We start from the raw sequence: 21,707 nt of genomic DNA on the forward strand, positions 1-21,707 counted from the left end.
TGGAGGGTAGGAGTTTTCCAAGGTTTATGGTGAGTTAGTTCATGTCTGTGGAGCTGGGCAAGGACAGAAGGATTCTAATAGATAGGTAAAAAAAGTAAGAAAAATCAGCAGTCCCAGGAAAGGACTGACTGGCAACATAGCAACTGATGAAAGAAAGCTTAATCACCTGTGACTTAAATTGGACTTAACCACAGAAAGGGATCCCAAGTGACTTACAATGTATATATTAGAACAATTACAGAGTGGAAATTGTACTGTGGGAACCCAGAGCATTAGGAAACAAGAACAGGATTCAGCAAGCTCTGTAATGTAGTTAATCACTCAACACTAGGAGCAGTCTGATGCTTGAACTGGTGTAATGGGAATTATAAGAGAGAAATTAGAGGCAGGCTATTTAGAAAGAAGCTGATCACAGTTATAGAAAGGACTGGAAGACATGAAGGGCAGATACCATGCTCGAAAGCAAGATAGTACTAAACCAATTTGATGTAAAAGATAGTGTAAATTACATTTGTGATGGATCAGGGTCAAAATACCATTTTGATTATTTCTTGATTTACCAAATCATGGCAATGATAAAGCATTACAGGTGTGCTAGGTAGCTATCAAGCACGAGGGCTCACTGAAGGACAGAAAACTGGATGGTGGAAGAAGAGAAGAAATGGGGAACTGATTTGAAACACCAGTATATGGAAAGCTAATTCCTCTTGGCTGAATTCAGGAAGACCTGCCTGATTGTTTTTTAAGGTGATTCAGCCTTAATGGAACAAGCCTACGATTCAGAGGAAGCTCATTTGGCCAAGCTATCTAGAACTTTGAGTGAGAAGTTACCCATTTTTCAGTATCATCAGCTGAATGCAGAGTCACAGAGGAGACAAAGACTGCTATCACACGATGTGTGCCTCCTGCTAGGCCAAACCTTAGCTCACAATTAAAGGGCACTCCTGCAATTACTGCTGATTGCTTTACTCTGACTGTACTGCAGGTTAAAAATAAGCCTTTGAGAGAAATATGTGGTGTGTGATGACCTCCTTCTCATGCTCCCTTCTACAGCTCTGCTTCTCTATGAGTAATGGTAGGTGTGACATTTACTCCCCTCTGTGAGGAGAGCACTCCTTTTTCCCTCAAGTTCAGAGGTCTCTACATTTTTCCAGACTGTTTGGCACATCACTCCTAGGTTAATTTTACTGATGAATCACATTGCATGGCTTGGCATACACAGCTATCCTGGAAGTGTCATGAGGATTTAATGTTCTAAAAACAGGCTGTATGTCATAAGGTTTCCATGAAAACATTCTTTAACATAGGAATACGAAGCTTAAAAGCTGCATTTTATGCTGCTTTGTTCAAGGAGACAAGACCTGCAACAAATCACAGATTTTTAGAAACTCTGAAACGCTGCAAGATTAATTAAGACTTTTCTTCCTGGCTGCCAAATGAAAGCATTTCTTTGTTTTAGTGCTCAAAGCCTAGAGCCAAACTTCTCTTACATTCAACTCCAGTCAAGTCAATGGGTTAAGATCTAGGATGAATTTGGCACAGGGGATGACACTGCCTGTGCTTAACGTGAACCTCCCTTGCATGAGGAAGCTATCGCTGCAATCCATGGCAGGAATGAAATGTCAGTGACAGCATTGCTACTTCAGTCATGCCACGTATCTCAATGTCAGAACTCCCCCTGGAACTGACATTTCATTGCTACCACGTACAACGTTTTCACGGTAAGGATAAAACCAAATGTTAACAAGGAAGGAGTGTAGATATGGCCATACCAAAGTTTTCCATGAGGCTAAACTTCAAAGGAGACCATTTGTTTTGATTTATAAGCATTACAAAGAGACAACATTACACAACATGCTCTTTTTTCCAACTTAACCTCAAAATACTTGAACATTATGCTGAAAAGAGTGACTACAGAACACACTGCATAGAGATCTAAACACAGGTTTGAAACAGGAGCTTATTGCTGAAGTTTTAAATCACTGATGCTGCAAATTTGGGACTAACCAAAGGAAAAAATAACTGCAAAGAAAACAATTAATTCAATCCTGCTTCATGGTTTGAGTCTACTAAAGGAATATGATACTTGTATACTAATAAAAGAAATGTAAAAATTAGCTTACATGGTGGTTTTAAATTTGCTTGTAGGAAAATTAAATTGTGCCTCACAGAAGCATGTGATACAGACATGTATCTGCACAAACACAACAGGTTAATTGGAAAAGCTGATCAGTAACACAATGAGTTCTACCTTAATAGGAATTATATCACAGCATTTTGTGTAATGTGTTTTGCTCGATGTGCCACTTCAGTAAGGAAACACATTTAAGTAGACACAAAAATATAATATCACTGAACTATGCAAGTCATTTTACTGTTCTGAAAAGATGCTGCTGAAAATGAAACCAAATTCTAGAATATGGATATTCTCTTTAGTGATTATTCTTATCTGCTAAGGCTAACACGTTAAACAAGGCTACAGTATAAGGAAGAGGCATGGGGTCGGTATATAAAAAGACATGAGTAAGTGCCATGACTCATATCCCAAAGTACACAGTTGCCTACATGAATTACACACCTAAAAGGCAACTTGTACATTCATATACCAAATTTGTGCCTGTAGCCATACAACAGCATGAACCTTCTCTCCTAATAATGTGACCATTTTCAGTGATCACCAGCTGCAGTTCTTGAGAACAACAGTAGAATAAACCATATTGTAAATAGAATTTTAAAAAATTCTCCCTTCAGTATCCCAGGAATCCTATATAATTCCCAAGTTTGGAACTTGAAAAGGCACTAATAATTGTCAAAGGGTATTTTCAATAGACCCTGTAATGCACATTACCATACCACCCCCTTGGGACCGCTAAACATTTCCTCTGCTTGCTCCTGGTAGAGTTGTTCATCTCTCCCAGGCACTGGAGCTTTGTGTTCTGGATGCCAACTACAAGCTATGCTGTCCTTACACTTGTGTAAGGACAGCACTGAACAGAAAAGAAAATGTGATACTCACTTCTGGGGAACCAGTTAAAAAAAAGCCCTTTGTATCCAGGATTCAGCATTAAGAGTGAAAATTCCAGATTTGGGCAAGCCATTATGGGCAAAGTTTAAAACAGATAGCCATTTCTTCTGTTTGAAGAGGTTTTTAGAGGATCTGGCAGGACTATGACAGAATATAACCGCTAAAAGACGATCAGAAGGTGCTAGAAAGATAATTATTTTTAGAGGAAATGTATTTTGAATGGAAACGCAAAGCGATAGTTTCAAAATAAAGATGACAAAAGTAAAGATTAGTATTTTCAAAATAAATGTTAGCAAGGAACTGTACAGTCTAATCTACTGTTAAATAATGGTAACGGAACTGTAATCATGAAATCCCTAAAGGGAGAGGTAGTTTATAAATGATGATTTTAAGACCAGTGATTTCACCTTTTTAGAACTATTTTTAAGTGCTGCTTCACACCTTGGGAAAGAAGTTAAAGAGAATGGTTACACACTCCAGAGCAGTAAGTGAATATACACACATGTATACGTTCACTCTGCTCCTACACCCTCCCCTCCGTGTCTGCTTTTGGCCACTGTCAGGAGACTGTGCTGGGTTAGGTGGATCTGTAATCTGAGCCAGAACACCCAGGGGGTTCTTCCTCATCCTTCCACATGTGCCAGCTCACCTGGCATCCTTGGATTTTTGCTGCTATTACTGCTCCCTTTTGTGTGAGCACAGCTGGCACTCCAATCTCCAAAAGCGCTGCATGCTCAATGGGTTTGGGTTTAATATTTTATATATATTTTTTTATATAAAATACATATATATATTTATATATGTATTGTAATTTTGAAATTAAGGGGCTCTCAGGCAAAGATATGAGGATAGGAATAAGAGTTCTTTACTGGTATGTCCACCAGGGCAAACAAACAACAATAACTGTGGCATTAACAATAAAAACAGAGCCAGGAACCTCATGCCAGCCGTCTCAGCTCAGGGATGAGCAGGCAGGGCAGGGGGTGCAGGGTTATACCACAGCACAGATCCAGAGCAGCGCCAAGGAGCAGCGGGGGTAGGGCAGGAAAAGGGGAGCTCAGAATTCCTGGCACACGAGCAGATGGTGGCAGGGCCCTAGGACTGGGCTCCAGTGGTGACAGTGAATTCTCCCCACAGTAAGCAACAGCTTGACCCTGCTCCTTCCGATGCTGAGAGCGAGAGAGAGCAGCTGCCCCCAGCCCCGTCCTTTACCTGCCCCAAAACTCACGGTATCTTCCCCCTCCCAGAGAAACACCCAGAGACAAAAGAAGTGTAGCCAGGTGCTACACTCCTCTCCTCTGGCCATTTCTGGTTTATATTTCTGTTATATTCTGGGCTTTTGCTCTTAGGGACTCTTCAGAGATTCTTTTTTTTTTTTTTTTTTTTTTTAATATTAATTTGGGGGGTTCTTCATGCTTAATTTGTAGCACAAACTTCTTTAAAACTTCTGCAATTGAGTGGTCAAACAAATTCATTTATTCATGCTTTTCTAAAATATCTGAGATGGAAATGTATTTGAAGTACCTTATAGAGTAAGACAGGAGATATTAATTATTACAATTTCTTACTTTAAAACTTATCCTTAACCTTTCCACAACAATCTTATTTTTTGTAGTATCACTCAAATGTTGACAGGTACTTTTACCAAGTTACCATAAAAGATGGATGAAACTATTACTAGTGTTTTAAAAGTCAATTGAATAAAAAATATTGCCAGTATGGCAGGCCCCACCCTCACATGAAGAAGATTCATTAGCTAATCACATGTAATTAAGAAAGAGTAAGAAAATACAACTACTTTTGTGGCATTTTGTATCCATCTATCCATCTACCTATGAGCAAAGTTACAGTGAAGATGAATGCAATTAAGTTTGGCTTTTCAAATTTAGCTAGTTATCTATAATTACAGGTATTTCTGAGCATTATCTCAAATATTTAACCCTGGATCTTGATACCTAGCACTACATCTTTACAAAGCCTAGATTTAATCTGTTTCTGCAGACTCAGCTGCGTTTTGTGCTTCTGTTCTGCCTCGTAACCAGCATCCACCAGTCCTGCTCTCCCTTCCTCCAGCTCAGGGAGCTGTGCCAGTGACACATCCAATGGAGCTCTCTGTGAACGTGCTGCTTTTCCTTTTGTGTGGATTCCTGCATTTTCCACTGAAACAACCCTTCTGAACACTGAGGGGCTTGGGAATGCCTGAGATGAGAGTGTGAGAGCTCTGGAGGGCCCAACAGATTCTCGGATACGTAGCAGTGTTTAAAGGTGAACATGGCAGTATCGTGCAGAAAAGCGTTCCAGGTGCAGCTGTCTCACTGGCTGTCTCTGTCTGGAAGTACCTCTGTATTGTAACAGATCGAATCCCTTACCTCGTGACACGCTTCTGCCATCTTTATAAAAAGCAGATTGTGTTAAATATATGACCAAACAAAGACAACTTTAAGTCACATTCTCAATTAACATGAACTAAAGAAACACAAGTTTGAAGGATACTTGTTAACATAGGGTTGGGGTTTTTTGCTGCACGTTAAGCCACTACACAGATCTGATTGTACCTCAAGAGAAATTCAGAGCTGGACTGACAGTGTTCCACATTCAGAGCTCTTTTACTCTTTATTGAATATTATGAAAATCATCAATATTTTATTTCTGTGACTGTTGATTCAATTCTTGTCCGCAGTACTCAGTCAGAATCCTCAGGCTAAACCTGAAGTTTTATCATCAGAAAGACTTCAAACATTATCATCCTAGTTATCAACTTGTTTGCATTGAAAAGCAATTTCTTTTTGCCTCACAGGTGGTACTGTGAAGGGAAGGAGCTTGAAAACTCACCAGACATTCAAATTATCCAGACAGGTGATCGGCACTCATTGATTATTGTTGAAGCTTTTGAGGAGGACACAGGGCGCTACTCGTGCTTTGCTTCCAACATCTATGGAACAGACTCCACTTCTGCAGAGATTTACATAGAAGGTAACGTTACAAGTGTTGCAGAAACTGATGGTTTAAACTGGTCATACAGGAATAAAATACAATTATTTATCTGGTTTGCTAACTGTGATCATGTTGTCATAAAAAAAATAGCAAGAGTAAACACCTCCCATCATTACTAATATCATTATTATTTTCCTGTAAAACACTCTTCAGACGAGAGACCAGCCCTAACATTTTATTGTGTTGCTTCTCAGCGATTTTATGTATCTCACTGCAAGATCCAAGTCTAAAAATATTCAGATTCTGAAACCACCTTGTATTTTTTGTCTGTGGAACTCTACAGAAGTGTAAGAAAGTAAACTTTGTGTCTAATTCTTATTAATCCCTTTTCCCTACAGTCATGATTACAAATTGAATGCAGGACAGCTTCCTCTTAACTTTTTCTTGGGACCATGTAACCAAAATAAATATACCATCAATTTGATAGTCTACTTGTCCAGTAGATGCTATAAATCAAACAGAATATATATTTGCAGATTCAGGTATCTTCTCTTTCTCCTTACGCTTTTTCCTATACCTAGTAGGCCCTAGAATGGTCTATTTATTTTATTTCTTTTTTTTACACTTTCTTGGGTGAGATTTGAGATTGAATCCATTATTGTGCTAGCAGGCCTATAACCTTAAAATAAAAACAATTTTTTTTCATTTTCTCTCAGAGAAATAGACTATGGGCACCATCAGTGACAACAGTGGGACCATTCATAAGTTAAAGCACTGCCCTAAAGATGAATTTTATTCTGCTCTTCTTCTCCTTTCATGTCTCTAACTTGACAGTGAAAGGACAAATCCTTTTTTAGTATCTGCACTGCCCCTGACATTAATGGGAGATGTCTGTGCTCAGCAGGGATTTACAGGTTCTTGAGACAGGGGCCAAGGTCTTTTTTACCCAACTCAGTGGATGCAGGATGGGAGCCATGGCTGATGGAGATGCTCACTGGCAGGAACTGCAGAGAAAATGCAAATTCCAAGCACAGTGAAGACAGAATCAGAAGTGTAAAATATCTCAGTAACTGACAAGTTAGTAAACAGAGATAGTATCGTCTTTATATCGTGGTACAAGGCACTAGCTGGAGAATAATAGCTATGATTCCAGGTCTCTCTCTTTTTCCTTTTAATCTGACAGTATCAGGTGTCTGAGAGAAGAAAGCTCTTATTTGATTCACAATAAATATGGACTAAATCATAGTGGCATTTGAAAGAGAACCCAAGGCACACCCAGGTATCCATTCACTCTTGGATGTTGTTCTCCTTACTTCAATTGCACCTCCTCCCAAATCTGCCGTATCTCAACAGCAGTTCTGCACCTTGCACAGTATGGAACTATTTTGTCTGGACACAGCTTTATAATACATATCCATAGAGTGGTCTATAGGAAATCTGAATAAAGGTTTGTATCATTCATAGGGGGACTCAAAACCCCCTCTGCTAAATGATTTTTTTTTTCTTTCATAGGCATCTCTTCCTCTGACTCTGAAGGTGAAATCATCAAAGACGAAATGGATCAGTAAGTTTAAAATCAGTTACATTCTCCATATTTCTTACAGTTAAAAATCCCACAAGTGCAGACATTTCAGTTTGCAGCTTCCAACACATTATCATTCTGTTTAGGATTAGTTTGGATTGGTTGGGTTGAACTCTGTGTGCTTGTTTGTTTGCTTTACAAATAGTATGGAGCGAACATTTGTTTGCTTTTGTGTCCTCAACTTCAGATTAAGAATTGAATTTTTAATATTAAATACTAATACAAGAAAAAAGATGTTACCATAAAGACTGAAATTCTAAAATTAATTTACTGAAACAAAAGCCAGTTGACTAGATGCAGCTTAAATGCTGATTTAAGTGTCTGACCTGGACAAAGAATGTAGTACAATTTCTCACATGAAAATACACAAAGATTTTGGCAGAATATAGTAGATAGATTATTTAGATTTAAGATAAAGAAATTAATAGACATGCACTAGAGTGAACTGAAATGATGGTATAAAAGACTACTTAATTATAAAAAGAAAATATGAGAGATGTAATCTAAAATCAGGGAAATATTTATTCATTCATTCATTTATTTTTCCTAAATAAAATCTATCCCCTGGTGATTTAGAACCAGACCCAATGCTGTTAAAATTCTTTCAGAATCAAAGTCCTTCTATTAACTAGAAAGGGAGTTGGACTGGTTGAAAACTAAAATAATCAGTCTTTGATTTTGTTGTATGCACAGATTCAACATCAAAAGCAACCAGTGCTTGATCAAAGAAGCCTTAATCAGACTTATGCACCCTGTTGGTTTTTTTCCATCAGTAAGGAGAATTATACTCATTACAAATGCCAGTTTCTAAAATGCAAAGAGAAGATGTTTGCAGTGTATTTGCTGAAGGCCTCAGGCTGACAGCAAATCCTGCTGTATGCGATTTACACATCGAAGTCGTAACGGGCTCCAGATGGAATTGCTTTATGGACTTGGATAAATGGTAGGGGGTTCCTGGAACTTAAGGTTAAGAAAGTCTCAAACAGGAAGTACTGCTGATTGGTGTGGGATGAATTGTGAAGCTTTCCATTCTGGCTCAGACTTGTCCAAATGTCACAGGCTTTTTTTTTTTTTTTTAATTCTTTTTTTTTTTTTTCTTTTCACATTTATCTCATTAGATGTCAATGTAGGGTTGACCATGATCCTGACCACTTGATGGCATCTGTAAATCACTCACCTCATCAAGGTGTGAGGTAATCTTTTTCTCAGAACGCTGCTCTGACAGCACAGTCAGATGTCCTCAAATGATCACAATGACAGACCAGGTTTGGGTATAGTGTGTCTTCAGTTTTGCTTAGCTTCCAGCTGTCTGAACATGAATGTGAACACCTGTAACTAAAGGGAGTTAATGTGAGAACAGGTGCTACAGGAAGTTCAGAAGAGAAACCAGTGATCACAACAGTTGTACCTTCACTCTGAGTAAAGCTCCCTCTGCTTTGAAGGCTAGCTTTCCTGGGGGGACCTCAAACTGAATGAAAAGACCAGCTCTTCACTGTCTGCATTATTTCACCCAGCAATAAAAAGAAAAAGGGTCAACTCTTGTATTTCCATATATAAACAACCACAACATGAAGAGGTGTTGATCCGTAGACCAGCAAACTTGATGATATGTTGGTCAGAAAGCATGTCTCTTTTTTATTTTTCAGCAATTAATTATTCAATCTGTATCCAAGCAAACCATGGTATTTTCGTTACTTTAGCGGCCCAGCTCTTCAGAAAATAGATTAACTGCCATGATTAACTGAGTAAGAAAATAGAAACTAGCAGCAAACTTCAGAAAATAGAAACTTCACAGAGTGTTTCCTCTGTGAAACCAGCATTGCTTTCTCACACTGCTCTGAGCTGCTACCAGCCACAGTTGGGTTCATCCAGGCCATTTATTGCATTTGGTGTGGCTGAACCAAGTAGGAGATCTTAAAGCGGCCAGATATGGAGGCTGACTTACAAAATGCAGTTTTACCTAGGAGTACAGATCAGCTGAGATCAAGAGGAATTCAGTTCCAGAAGTGAGGCTGGGGTTGACATGTAACTGAGACAGACTTAGGGACACACAGACAGCTCTAGCTTCGAGTTAGAGAACTTGTTCTTGGTTAATATTTCACAGCAAACCAAAGGCAGCCAACACCTCTGTGAATGCAGCATCTCCTGCTGTCAGAACTGCAACCAAGCATCAAGAAACCTCCAAGGCGCCACCAGCTGTGGTTCAGCCTGTGTCTGTACCTGTCCAGGCTGTGTCAACTCCAGTGAACCAGGTAGGAACACTATGCTGAATTTCAGTGACTAAAAGCAAGCTCATTCTTAATAAAGTGTTTCTTCTACAGTTTGCGACTGAGAACCCCAAATTTTCTAGCATTTGCTTTGCTGCTGAACTTCAGCTTTTAGCCTGGCAGCCATACAGTCCACAGAGGAGAGGCCCTGCCTCCAAGGCGACCTGGAGCACCTGGCCAAGGACAGCGCACCTTCCTCCCCCAGCTGCAGGAGGAGCATTCCAGCACCTATGGGACTGCACAGGATGGATCCTGGTGCATTCCAGCAGCCATGGGACTGCACGGGATGGATCCTGGTGCATTCCAGCAGCCATGGGGCTGCACGGGATGGATCCTGGTGCATTCCAGCAGCCATGGGGCTGCACGGGATGGATCCTGGTGCATTCCAGCAGCCATGGGGCTGCACGGGATGGATCCTGGTGCATTCCAGCACCTATGGGACTGCACGGGATGGATCCTGGTGCATTCCAGCACCTATGGGGCTGCACGGGATGGATCCTGGTGCATTCCAGCACCTATGGGACTGCACGGGATGGATCCTGGTGCATTCCAGCAGCCATGGGGCTGCACGGGATGGATCCTGGTGCATTCCAGCAGCCATGGGACTGCACGGGATGGATCCTGGTGCATTCCAGCAGCCATGGGGCTGCACGGGATGGATCCTGGTGCATTCCAGCAGCCATGGGACTGCACGGGATGGATCCTGGTGCATTCCAGCACCTATGGGACTGCACGGGATGGATCCTGGTGCATTCCAGCACCTATGGGACTGCACGGGATGGATCCTGGTGCATTCCAGCACCTATGGGGCTGCACGGGATGGATCCTGGTGCATTCCAGCACCTATGGGACTGCACGGGATGGATCCTGGTGCATTCCAGCAGCCATGGGACTGCACGGGATGGATCCTGGTGCATTCCAGCACCTATGGGACTGCACGGGATGGATCCTGGTGCATTCCAGCAGCCATGGGGCTGCACGGGATGGATCCTGGTGCATTCCAGCAGCCATGGGGCTGCACGGGATGGATCCTGGTGCATTCCAGCAGCTCAGACATGGAAGGGCACCTGGATGTGCGAGTCACTTTCCCGGCCTCTCCTCATCGCAGACTGGCTCCTCCACTTTCCAGCCTAGCATGTTTTCCTCCCCCTCGCTACAGAGTTCACTTAAAATCCTTTCCTTTCAATGAAACTTATTTTAAGCAGTTTCATTACTATGTTTACTTTATATGTAGATAAGCTTGTTTGCCACATAACATTTTACTACCCTTATCAAAGAGCTTCTAATTAACATCACCACGCATTTGGAGTAGTTTTTGTTGCAAACTGACAGCATATTCACAGCTGTGAATTCTTTCCTGATAGGAAAGAGGAGCCATACTCAAAACTGTAAAGTTCAAAAAGCTTCTGAGTTTCTGGCTTTACAGTGCCTTTCCAAACTTACAGAATTAGGTGGTAACTAATAAACAGATACTGAACAGGTGAACTAATGCACGTGTACTTTTGATTACAATAAGAATAGAAGTAAGCCTCTGCAACACTTTGCCATTTTGAGAGAAGATGCTTCAGGGTAATAGTTACTTCAAAAATCACTACTTTTAAATTTTGTTGGCTTATAAGACACCATCTATGTGATTTGGTTATTTCCTGAGACACGGAATCATAAATTCTGCTGTTCTGGGGCAACTCCTACCGCAGTAAAATAAAAGACTGTATTAAATACTCAATCCATATTACAAAGTTTTCCAGGAGGAACACAATTCCATTCTGTTTTCACTGAGTAGGATCAACAGGTTGATATCCCACCTCTGTAAAAGATTTGGTTTTGGCAGAGAAGAATTATAGCAGCAGTCACACGTGACTAACTATTTCGTAAGTAAGAGTTTTTAAAAGAGGGCTGTGACCAAGCATATGGACCAACATATATTTGCCTTATTGAAGTATAAAGAAAAGATGTTACAATACACTGTGCTAAAGCTTTTTTTGCCATGATTAACTGAGTAAGGCAATAAAGTCATAACAGCCTCTTTGCTGTTATCCCATCCAAGAAGATCCCCAGCAGTTGTCCACAACAGAATTTCTGTTCATTGCATTAGGTATTTTGCTTTGGACTTCAGCAACCAAAATCTCTTTTATGTCATTCCAAAAGCACATTTTTCTTGTATATGAAAAAATAATGTCTGTACACCTAAATATCTTCTTGTGATGTTTTGCGATCTGCAGGCTCAAAGCCCTACTAACTACTTGCAAGGACTGGATGGAAGACCTATAATTGCAGCTCCTGTATTTACAAAGGTAATTTCTTCTATGACATATTTGAAAAGTAGAGGGCAGATAACTCTGAAGAGAGATAATTAAAAATTAGCTCTCTCAAAAAAAAAAAAAAAAAAAGAGAGAGAGAGAGAGAGATGCTTTTCCTAAGCCACTGAAGGGTTTAAGTGGCTTTATTAAATCTTGCTGAAATCAGTAAAATCAGTATTACTTCCAGACCATTAAGGCATTTACTGACTGTCTATTCATCTTCTCTATTAGATGTTACAGGATATTTCAGCTTCTGAGGGGCAGCTTGTTGTTTTCGAATGTCGGGTGAAAGGAGCTCCTTCCCCAAAGGTTGAATGGTATAGAGAAGGAACACTGATAGAAGACTCTCCAGATTTTAGGATATTGCAGAAAAGTATGTTTCTTGTGTGAAAAGATTGTGTCTAATAAAATATAGGCAAGCAACAAAATTTCTAACATAGCAACACTGCGAATTCCTTATTACAACTGTCATTTTAATTTTCAAATGCAGTCAGAACATTTGCAATTTTCTCTAAGTTGCTGAAATGCTAAAACTGTGAAAATTCAACAGAAATTCCTTAAATACCACACTAAACAAAACCTAAATGAAACAATGGTTCATCATATCTTGATTTCATGTGGGTCAGAGTTTCAGAAATTGTCTTCAAGACAAAATAAAATTGTGCCAGTACTGGAGAAAAAAAACCCAAAAACAACTACTTGGAGAATTTATTCCCTATTCCCAAGTTCCCAATAGTGTTCATATTGTTCAGTGGCTTTGACATACCACTGAGTAAAAGGCCTGGCTGTCTTCACCTCTCTGAAACAGAAAATTGGATCAAAAAGAGCATTCCATCATATTTAGAAGGTCAAACTATATTTAGTGCTTAAAGAAAAATAAATACTGGCAAAAATAACTATACTCAATCTAATAATTCTGCTCTTCTTCCCTTTAGAACCACGATCTATGGCTGAACCAGGTGAGGATCATCAAAAGGCTCATAATTTTTTCATTACATAAACGTGGTGATTTAACCTCACAAAATATTAACTATTAAAACTTCATTATTTAATTAATGTAATTTATTCTTTTCCCCATGTTCTATAGCTATAGTGACGTACATTTCACTGTAGACTGTTCCGCAAACATGTAAATTGAATTAATTCAGTCTCTTTTGAAGAAAGTGTTTCCATTCTGCTTCGACTCGCTTTTAACTCGGGAGCTAAATGAGCTAAAAATTAATAAAATTAATGTATGAGGATCCCCTGTACATCTGAGGTCCTGAAGTACACAAGATGAGGAAGACCTGAGCTATTTTTATCTCGTTTACCAGTTAGGGAACATTGCATCAGGTATTTAGCCATGTCAGCCATTCCCTGTGCTCCCTTGCAGCGTAATGTGAGAGTACCACATCAGGTGTTCCACCCCTGATATCAGCAAATCCTGTAAATGTGGCAGGATCTGCTGATACCAAGGATCAGGGCAGAATGTACACTACTTCACAGGGTTGGAGCAGAGAAGCCTTATAGCTTTGATTATTTCTCCATGAGAGTTTCACTCTCCTCATTATGCTTTTTGCCATTAAAAAGATGAAGCTGCCCCTCTCAAGATGGAAAATTACCAAAGGATTATTAATTCTTATGGAATATAAACTTTTGTATTCTCCTTGCCCTAATCGAGATGTTTTTACTCCAAAAAGAGTTTTGAAAAAAATCTCTTTGAAAGAGATTCAGGAATGAAAAAAATGGAGCTTCTGCCAGAAGCCACCGACACTGTTCTGTTACGGTCCAGTGGCATCACTGCTGAGTAATGTGAAGCAGTTTTTAGGGGATAATCAGCTGGGTGCAGTTGTCACAGCCTCATCACCTGCTGCTCATTCAGAAGGAATCTGGATTTCCATGCACGCAGTGGTTGGCAGATCCCAGCACAATAAACTGGATACTGTAATGCCTTAAACTAGTTCTGTTATCATACTACTATAATAAACCGGTATTCTCCTATAGTTGACAGCAAACAATCTCTTTGTTGCTATTAGGTTTTCCTTGGTGATGGCATGAAACAATCAAGTTTAAGTGTGTTATGGCCTTCTGCAAAAGTACTCATAGATATTTATCCTGTGGAGTTTTAGGAAAGTTTACTGTAAACTTCTAGAAAAACAGTCACTGAGTAGGTGAAGAAATTTTATCAGCCCACATTTCAATTCACTTTAGATCTTACTGTCCCCGCTCCTCTCAGCTACACAGCCAAACCAAAAGCCTTCAAGTCCCATCATGATAGGCATTTATTAGCTGGCACTGCTGCCCAGATATAGCAGATATTGGTCAGGCAGAAATGTCATAAACTCAGACTGACTTTTCCATATGGAATGTAATTTTTCCTAGTACAATTTTGCTAGCATATTTTTGGTGCCTATTGGTAATCTTCACAAAGACATCAAAAGACAACTTTCTGTAAGCACAGTTAGCAGCACAATCCCCTCTATCTGCAAATCTACACTTGTATTTTTGAAAACAGTCTATACATATGTGTTTTATACTTCTCCCCTTTACAGAATGACTCCACTTGAATTGTTCCCAGTCAATTTTAATTAATCTTTCAATCTGCAGAGATAAAAATAAAAATTTTAGTGAGCTGAGAGATTGGAGTACACTATATATCTTTCCAAATTAAATTTTGAGTTTTTTTAAGTCTGTACTTCATGTGTCAGGAAAACATTTTCTAATGTTTTCCACACACTGCTGACACCTGTTCTTTGCTTTCATGCTGGAACACAGAGGGTACCAGTTGCTGCAGACAATGCTGATAACAGGTGCTGCACACAAAGGCTGCCAAAATTGACAATACTGATGAAACTAGAAATAAACTGAGCAAGGTGCAAGGCCTTAAGAAAATCTCCCCAAAGGCAGTCAGCATTCTGTGTGTTTGCTCACTGCAAGTTTACTTCAAGTACTAACCCTGCTCTGATGCTTTGCAGAGGAGATTTGTACTCTCGTTATTGCTGAAGTATTTTCAGAAGATTCTGGCAGTTTCACCTGCACTGCAAGCAATAAATATGGCACAGTGTCCAGTATAGCTCGCCTGACTGTCAAAGGTAAGAGCTCATTTGGGCCCTTAGCTCCCTAGTAAATACAAGCAGAGCAGGCTGTGATTTGTGCTGTGTACTGCTGACTCCAATGCAGCTCAAGTTCTGGCAATGCTCTTCATAACTAAAAAGTGTGAGAATTCTCTGGGGAAGAAAAAAAGTTTCTATTTCAAAGATGTAGTGGAGTAATTCACTAGGGATGTGGCTGAAGACCACTGATTGATTTTCCAAACCAGAAGTGTCCCTTTTCCCCTCTACCTTTACAATATTCCTTTTCCAAGAGAATTTGTTCTTAAACAAACAAGGTCAAACAACTCAGTGCAACAGCTCTGGACATCAGAGTGAGTTTTTGTAACTTCTGTGATTTCATTTCATTATGTTTTCTGGCATTTACATATCCCAAAGGTTTGATCTTTCTTCTTTCAGCACCTGAAGACAGCAGTAATGCTGCTGCCCTTCACACAACGAGCTCCATCGACTTTGTTGCTACGGAGCACCAGGCTCCCCCACAAACTCCTCCCAGTCACAGAGCAAATCAAACACCCAAAGCTAAACTCGAAGGTGTTCTTGTGAACCATAACGAACCCAGGTCCAGTTCCAAGGTCGGGCTCCGTGTCCACTTCAAGCTGCCTGAAGATGAGAAAGGAAGTGAATCATCCTCAGAGGATGGACCTGGCACCACAAACCAAATCAGACCCAACCATTTCCCAGAGAAGATAAATGGGCAGCCAATGAAAATACCAGAGCCAACATCACCATCCAAGGAACCTCCCCCAGTACTGGCTAAACCAAAGCTGTAAGTAAACAGAAGTCTAGTTCTCAGGAACATCACTGATATTATTTACTATTTATTGACCACGACACTATTGCACTAGAGCAAAAACTCGAATGCAGAATAAAAAGATGACATGGCATTGGCCTAATTAACCATAATCTTGGAAAACAAATTCTCCAGCACTAGATTATTTTTTCTATATATAACTCTCAGGAAAAGTGATCTCCAATTTAAAAATGAAAAGGTTTTCCCTTTGAAATGTTATTAATTCCACGATTAATTCCACGATTCCATGCAGTTTTCTACTGCAATCAAAAGGTGAAGAACATTGATCTTATGCAGGCAAAATAGAAACAGGTTCTTCAAACATCTCTCACTGGATTCTGGGTACAAAATACTGCCCAGAGCAGGCATACTCAGTCTTACACAAAGTACAGACTGGCAACCAGCCAGCAACTGTCATCCCAAAGGCTGTGCCCCATGACTTGTATGTCCCACAAACGTCTCCTAAAACAGATAAAATACTTAGAAATGCTTGATAACGTGAAACCACTTGCACTAGAAAGCACCTGCGTGATTGGCGCACTGGGAGCTCAAGGGGAAATTTGAAAAAGTAATGTAGTTTTCTTCTTTTTTAAAATTTTTCAATTTATGGAATTCACACTGCAGTTTATTAAGAAAAGTATTTTCAGCATTTTTCCAACCTCACACACATTATTTAACAAAAAAGCATGCAAACACCTTCATTTAGTTTCTTAAATAGGCAGAAACTTTACCTAAGGGCTCAGGAAGGACTTTATAAAGTAATTCACTGGCACTCTTAAGCAAGGATGTAACTTCGTAGCATAAACATTACAAGAAGACAGAACTTACATTCCTTGTAGCAGAGGAACCGTGGTGCACATGGTTTTAATTTGTGAAGCCCACATTCATAGCCCTACATACCTTCTGAGCTATAGTGAGTTTAAGGGGGGGAAAGAAGCAGTTTTTAAGTACCCAATACTTGCATAAAGCAGAATTTCTCACAGCTTCCCCTCCCAAAAAAGCCATGTTACAAAGGATTGCTTTATTATGCAGAGGTATATATGAAGGGTACAAAATCAGGCCCACACAACTACTAACTCTCTAACATTCTACTTTATGAAAGCTTGAAATTGCCACCTTTATCTGCCTTTAATGTGATTTTTGTTCAGCACATTGTAGAAGCTAAGTCTTTTAACTAAAACCAAATTATGTTGAGTATGTATTTGCTTTGTCAGGAGCAGTTGTGATTGGTCTCTACATCTACATTTTCCACTTTTTATCAGAAGTTATTTAATATTCCATAGTTTATTACACAATCATTTTCTGTATCCTCTATGTCTGTTCTGGTTTTGGAAAGGGAAAAGCTCTCCTGTTTTTCATGTGCTGTATTTCCATATACATAATAATTAAATAAACCACTTGACCAGGCAAAAGGATTTTCCTTAATTGGAAAGTAAAAAAGCCCTGAAAAAATATCTAGTAGATAGCATCTAGAAAAATAACAACTGCATGGAAAGCAAGTCCTCTCTGAATTACCCACTCCTGCCTGTCACTGAAAGTCAACACCACCTAAACTACATTGGTAATATCTCCTATGGTGGATTATTACAAAGCTTTATCAGCCAAAGTGCTGGTTTCAAAACCCACTTCAGCAGGAGGCAAATAATGCAACCTGGCTTACAAACACTCATTTAAATTATGATACACCAAATCTCACTCTTAGTTACACAAGCAAAGAGGTACTAAGACAATGTGTTGTACTTTGACAATGCTATCCCTTAAATATCTTTGAGTAAGATTTCTATTTCACATGCTCAAATGTAAGAATTATCCTCAGTTAAATAATTTGCAGACAAAAAGCTTTGGTGCCTCTGGCAAAGAAGGGGAGATGAAGAAAAAGGTTATTTTAGTAGCAGACTAATACTATGCTCTTCTCATAATGTTAGAGAATATGTCATGTAGCAGATTCTCATCTCTTACTGTATCACAGGACATGGAATTTTCCTCTCTGAATTCATGTAGGGAAACACAGCCTACTGGCTCATTCGGGGTTCATAACCAGTTCTGTTCATCTTTATTTTCTGTGCAGCGATCAGAGCCAGTTAAAACAGCTCCACAACCAGGTCTTGCTTGAACAACAGCAGGTGCATCAGGCGTCTCTAAGAGAGCTCTCATTCAACACCACTTTGGTGAATTCTGCTACTTCCTTCTACCAGCAGTCCACCTCAAGCCTGTACAAGCAAAGCTCGGCCTCTGCCTCACAAGCCTTCGGCTACAGCCGCCCCAAGCAGCTCCTGCCACCACCAACGCCCCCGCCGGCCAGCCCCTCTGCCAGCTCCTCGGTCACGTTCAGCAGCATCCCTCAGGCAACTCAGAGAACAAACGTGGAAAACTTCCTAGGAAATCCTCCACCCGCCCCATCAAGGCCGTCAGGAGGGTTTACAAGTAAAAGCGAACAGTCTCTGCCGAGCCCTAAAGAATCCGTGGTGCCCCCGTTAACGCTCTCCACGTGCAGTGTAAAACAGTTCCAGGCACAGACGGTGACTCCCGCTCCCCTCTCCCCAACTGGACGGATCCAGAATCCCGTCGCTTTCCTTAGCGCCGTTCTCCCTTCGCTTCCCACCGCGCCATCCACCAACGCCATGGGGCTGCCCAGAAGCACACCGGCCACGTAAGTACCACACAGCACATGCACAGAAGCAGGGACAAAGACTCAAAGGAAACCAGGATGTATTTCTGTTCAGGTGTTCAGGTGGGGGAGTCACTGAAATGCAAGTTATTCATATATTCCGGTCATTTAATCTATCCTTTACATCCAGTTAAGAAAGAAGGGATAATGCCTTCTGTAATAAGACAGAATTCGAGATGAAGAAATGTGAGCGTACAAACAGATACACAAGAATGTGGGGGCTCAGAGATTCGTAAGACTGTACTAGTGTGAGAAGAGAGGTTTCATGAGCTTGCAGGATAAATCACTCCAAGACTCTTTGCTAACACCAGGTATAAAAACATTCATACCTATTGTAAGCAACAAGTGAAATTTTAAAGGTACCTTATACTGCAGGGTGTTTTTTTAATTCCAGGTGAATCTAAGAAATAACTTATGTAAAAGTATTTTTCTGGTTGCAGTACTTTCTACATTTGAAGTCCCACAGAAAATCTCAGGAGAGTTAATGGTTTGCACATAAATACTTCAATTAACAGCCAGCATGATTTCTATGACAAAATAGCTACCGTGATACAAGCAAATAAGGATGATGATGTACTGGCAAGGTGGTGGCCTTAAGAGTCTCTTAACTGGTGGAGTTGAAGTGAACTTCCCTTTTGTGGACTATGTGAACTTTGTGTTAGTAGCACCTGTACATTGATACCATTCTTTACCCATAGAATTCCAAATCCTGCACAAAGTAAGGAATATCTTCCCCTTTTATCAATGGTACAGTTCAAGGTAGTGATAGCCATCAGCAAGTCACAATCTCCTGACTATCCTGCTGATATGACATCTACCAATCTGCTATGACAAGAGAGCAATGTGTCCCCATGTCTCTAGCATTCACCAGTCTGTGTGCCAAGAATCCTGCCTTCGAACCAGTACTGCACTGCTACTCACACACCTCCCAGTTGCCCAGTACAGCCACATAATTGCCATCACCCCATGGCATGTGCCTGGAGGTATTCCCAGCCCCAGCATCCTGATCAGGCACACAGCATAAAGCTATAAGGTCACAGTGAAGGTTTCCACTTGAGCCAGCTCCAGCCTTTGGTCTGCTTCCACAGTGCTGCAAGAGCAAGCAAAAATCAGCTGCAGCTGTCACCAGTCCCCTTCCACCCCTTCAGAGTTGGGGCACAAGTGCTAAGGGCTTTTCTCTTTGCCTTAATGACATGACCTCTGAAATGCACTTTCCTTTTTCTCCTTGCTGCACAGGCATGGCCACACAAGTCATCACAACATGCCTGCCAGGAAGACAACCAGTTAAATGTGTTTTCTTCATTTCAGCTTTCCTGGGTCCCAGCCCAGACCTGAATTCCCTCACAGCTAGTGCTCCTTTTGCCGAAATTGAAATCTTGACCTCTGCATGGGAGAGTCTCAGCAGGGCACAAAAGGTCAGGAAGGAACCTGAATATTATCACAGTATCTGTGATAATCTGTAAACACCTATTGAAGCTTCAGCTTCCCTTTTCAGCATTATCAATGACAGGAATTCTGGCCACAAAAGGAGTGAGAGCTCAGTGTCTGCAGAACAACACAAGCATGATACCTTCAAAGCTATCACCAGTTACATCTTTACCTAGAGCCTGTTATCAAGATCCCAGCACCTGTTCTAGTAAACTACCAGAATATTGCACACTCCCTAGGAGTGTCCTGCTGCTGTGCTCCAGCACTGCACTCTCACAGCCTCCTGACAGTCTTATTTAAGAATTTAACTATTTTCAAACCTTACTAAAATTAAACAGACTACATCTGTAAAATAAAAAACAAAACAAAACCACAAAAACCCCAAAAACAAAACAACAAACAAACAAACAAACAAACAAACAAAAACTATTGATGTTAGGTGTCATAAAAGGGTGAGAGAAATTGAAGAAGTAAAATTCATGGAAAGAGTAAATGAACAATGAAGATGTGAGATAAAGATCAATGAGAAATTGTATTAACTTTTAAATTATTGCTTGATAGCAATCAAATGTACACATTGCACACCTAAGGTAACACCTACACTCTTTTCTTTAGCATTTACTGTGACATCATTATTGCAGGATAAATATAAATGGAGCTTAGATGCTTATTGTGGAATTACAATCCTTATTTCCTTTAAGATGTGAGTTTTTAATTTCTACTGCATGGGATGCCTCATTAAGATAGTACCAAAAATAATCACATCCTCTATTGTGCTTTGGCTTCTATGTAAATAAATAATAGGTTCCATCATATCATATCATATCATATCATATCATATCATATCATATCATATCATATCATACAGGTGACAAAATATATATATACCAGTTGCTGCATGTTAGTATCAGAATTTTCTTTTCATAGCCCAACCCAGGGATTAACAAAGAAAAACCTGAAGCCTCTGCCATTAGCAACAGAAGACTCTATTCGGGAAAACAAAGTTGCACTTGTAAAGGACCTGGAAAGAAAACTGCATTTCAGAGAGGATGCTAATCAACAAAGTGGTCAGCAGGTAAGAAAATCCAGTGTTATTTAAAAAAAATTCACTTGTGAACAAGAGATATATGATGATGTGGGGAAAAAGGGTGAGCTGCTACACTGCTTTGCAGGAGGAGCTTTCCTGTGAGTACTGGTTTGGAATAGCAAATTGAAGCTTTAAACAGAAAGCATGAGGGATGCAGCTGTAGAAAATTTACTTTGTGACTGAGCAGCATTTTTCATTTCCGATCATATCAAAGGCTGGTACGAATGTAAAACTTCTTTATTTTCATGGAAGCTTCTGGACATTGGGTTTTGCTTTTCTGCTTTACAAGTTGCTCAATTCATCGCACACACGCATTCATATGCTACGTTTTAAAGCAAAGAGTAACAAAACAGTTTAGGATAAGGTTTTTGTTTTTCTTTTGGTTCAAACGGAAATGGGCTTTCAATTTCTTAGCACTAAACCTATTTCTCCAAATTTCCAAACTTACATGAATTGACAGGGACTTCTTGGGGAACTTTATTATAAGAATTTAGCAAAATAAAAAACCTTTTATAAAGTTCAAGGGACAAAGTA

The 21,707-nt window shown here is 40.1% G+C and overlaps 1 protein-coding gene across 4 annotated transcripts in view; it reads left to right on the forward strand.

The window, feature by feature from the left end:
• MYPN (myopalladin) overlaps positions 1-21,707 on the forward strand; it is a 71,475-nt gene that overhangs the window by 26,412 nt on the left and 23,356 nt on the right. For all 4 annotated transcript variants that reach the window (XM_040071084.2, XM_040071083.2, XM_040071082.2 and 1 more), the window contains 10 exons: positions 5,823-5,998; positions 7,472-7,523; positions 9,646-9,793; positions 12,031-12,102; positions 12,340-12,481; positions 13,044-13,067; positions 15,063-15,179; positions 15,597-15,966; positions 18,059-18,640; positions 21,014-21,161. In XM_040071084.2, the coding sequence (XP_039927018.1) occupies positions 5,823-5,998; positions 7,472-7,523; positions 9,646-9,793; positions 12,031-12,102; positions 12,340-12,481; positions 13,044-13,067; positions 15,063-15,179; positions 15,597-15,966; positions 18,059-18,640; positions 21,014-21,161 (1,831 nt within the window). The remainder of the gene's footprint in view (positions 1-5,822; positions 5,999-7,471; positions 7,524-9,645; positions 9,794-12,030; positions 12,103-12,339; positions 12,482-13,043; positions 13,068-15,062; positions 15,180-15,596; positions 15,967-18,058; positions 18,641-21,013; positions 21,162-21,707) is intronic.

Source organism: Hirundo rustica, chromosome 8, assembly GCF_015227805.2.
Source record: "Hirundo rustica isolate bHirRus1 chromosome 8, bHirRus1.pri.v3, whole genome shotgun sequence".
Classification (NCBI taxonomy): domain Eukaryota; kingdom Metazoa; phylum Chordata; class Aves; order Passeriformes; family Hirundinidae; genus Hirundo; species Hirundo rustica.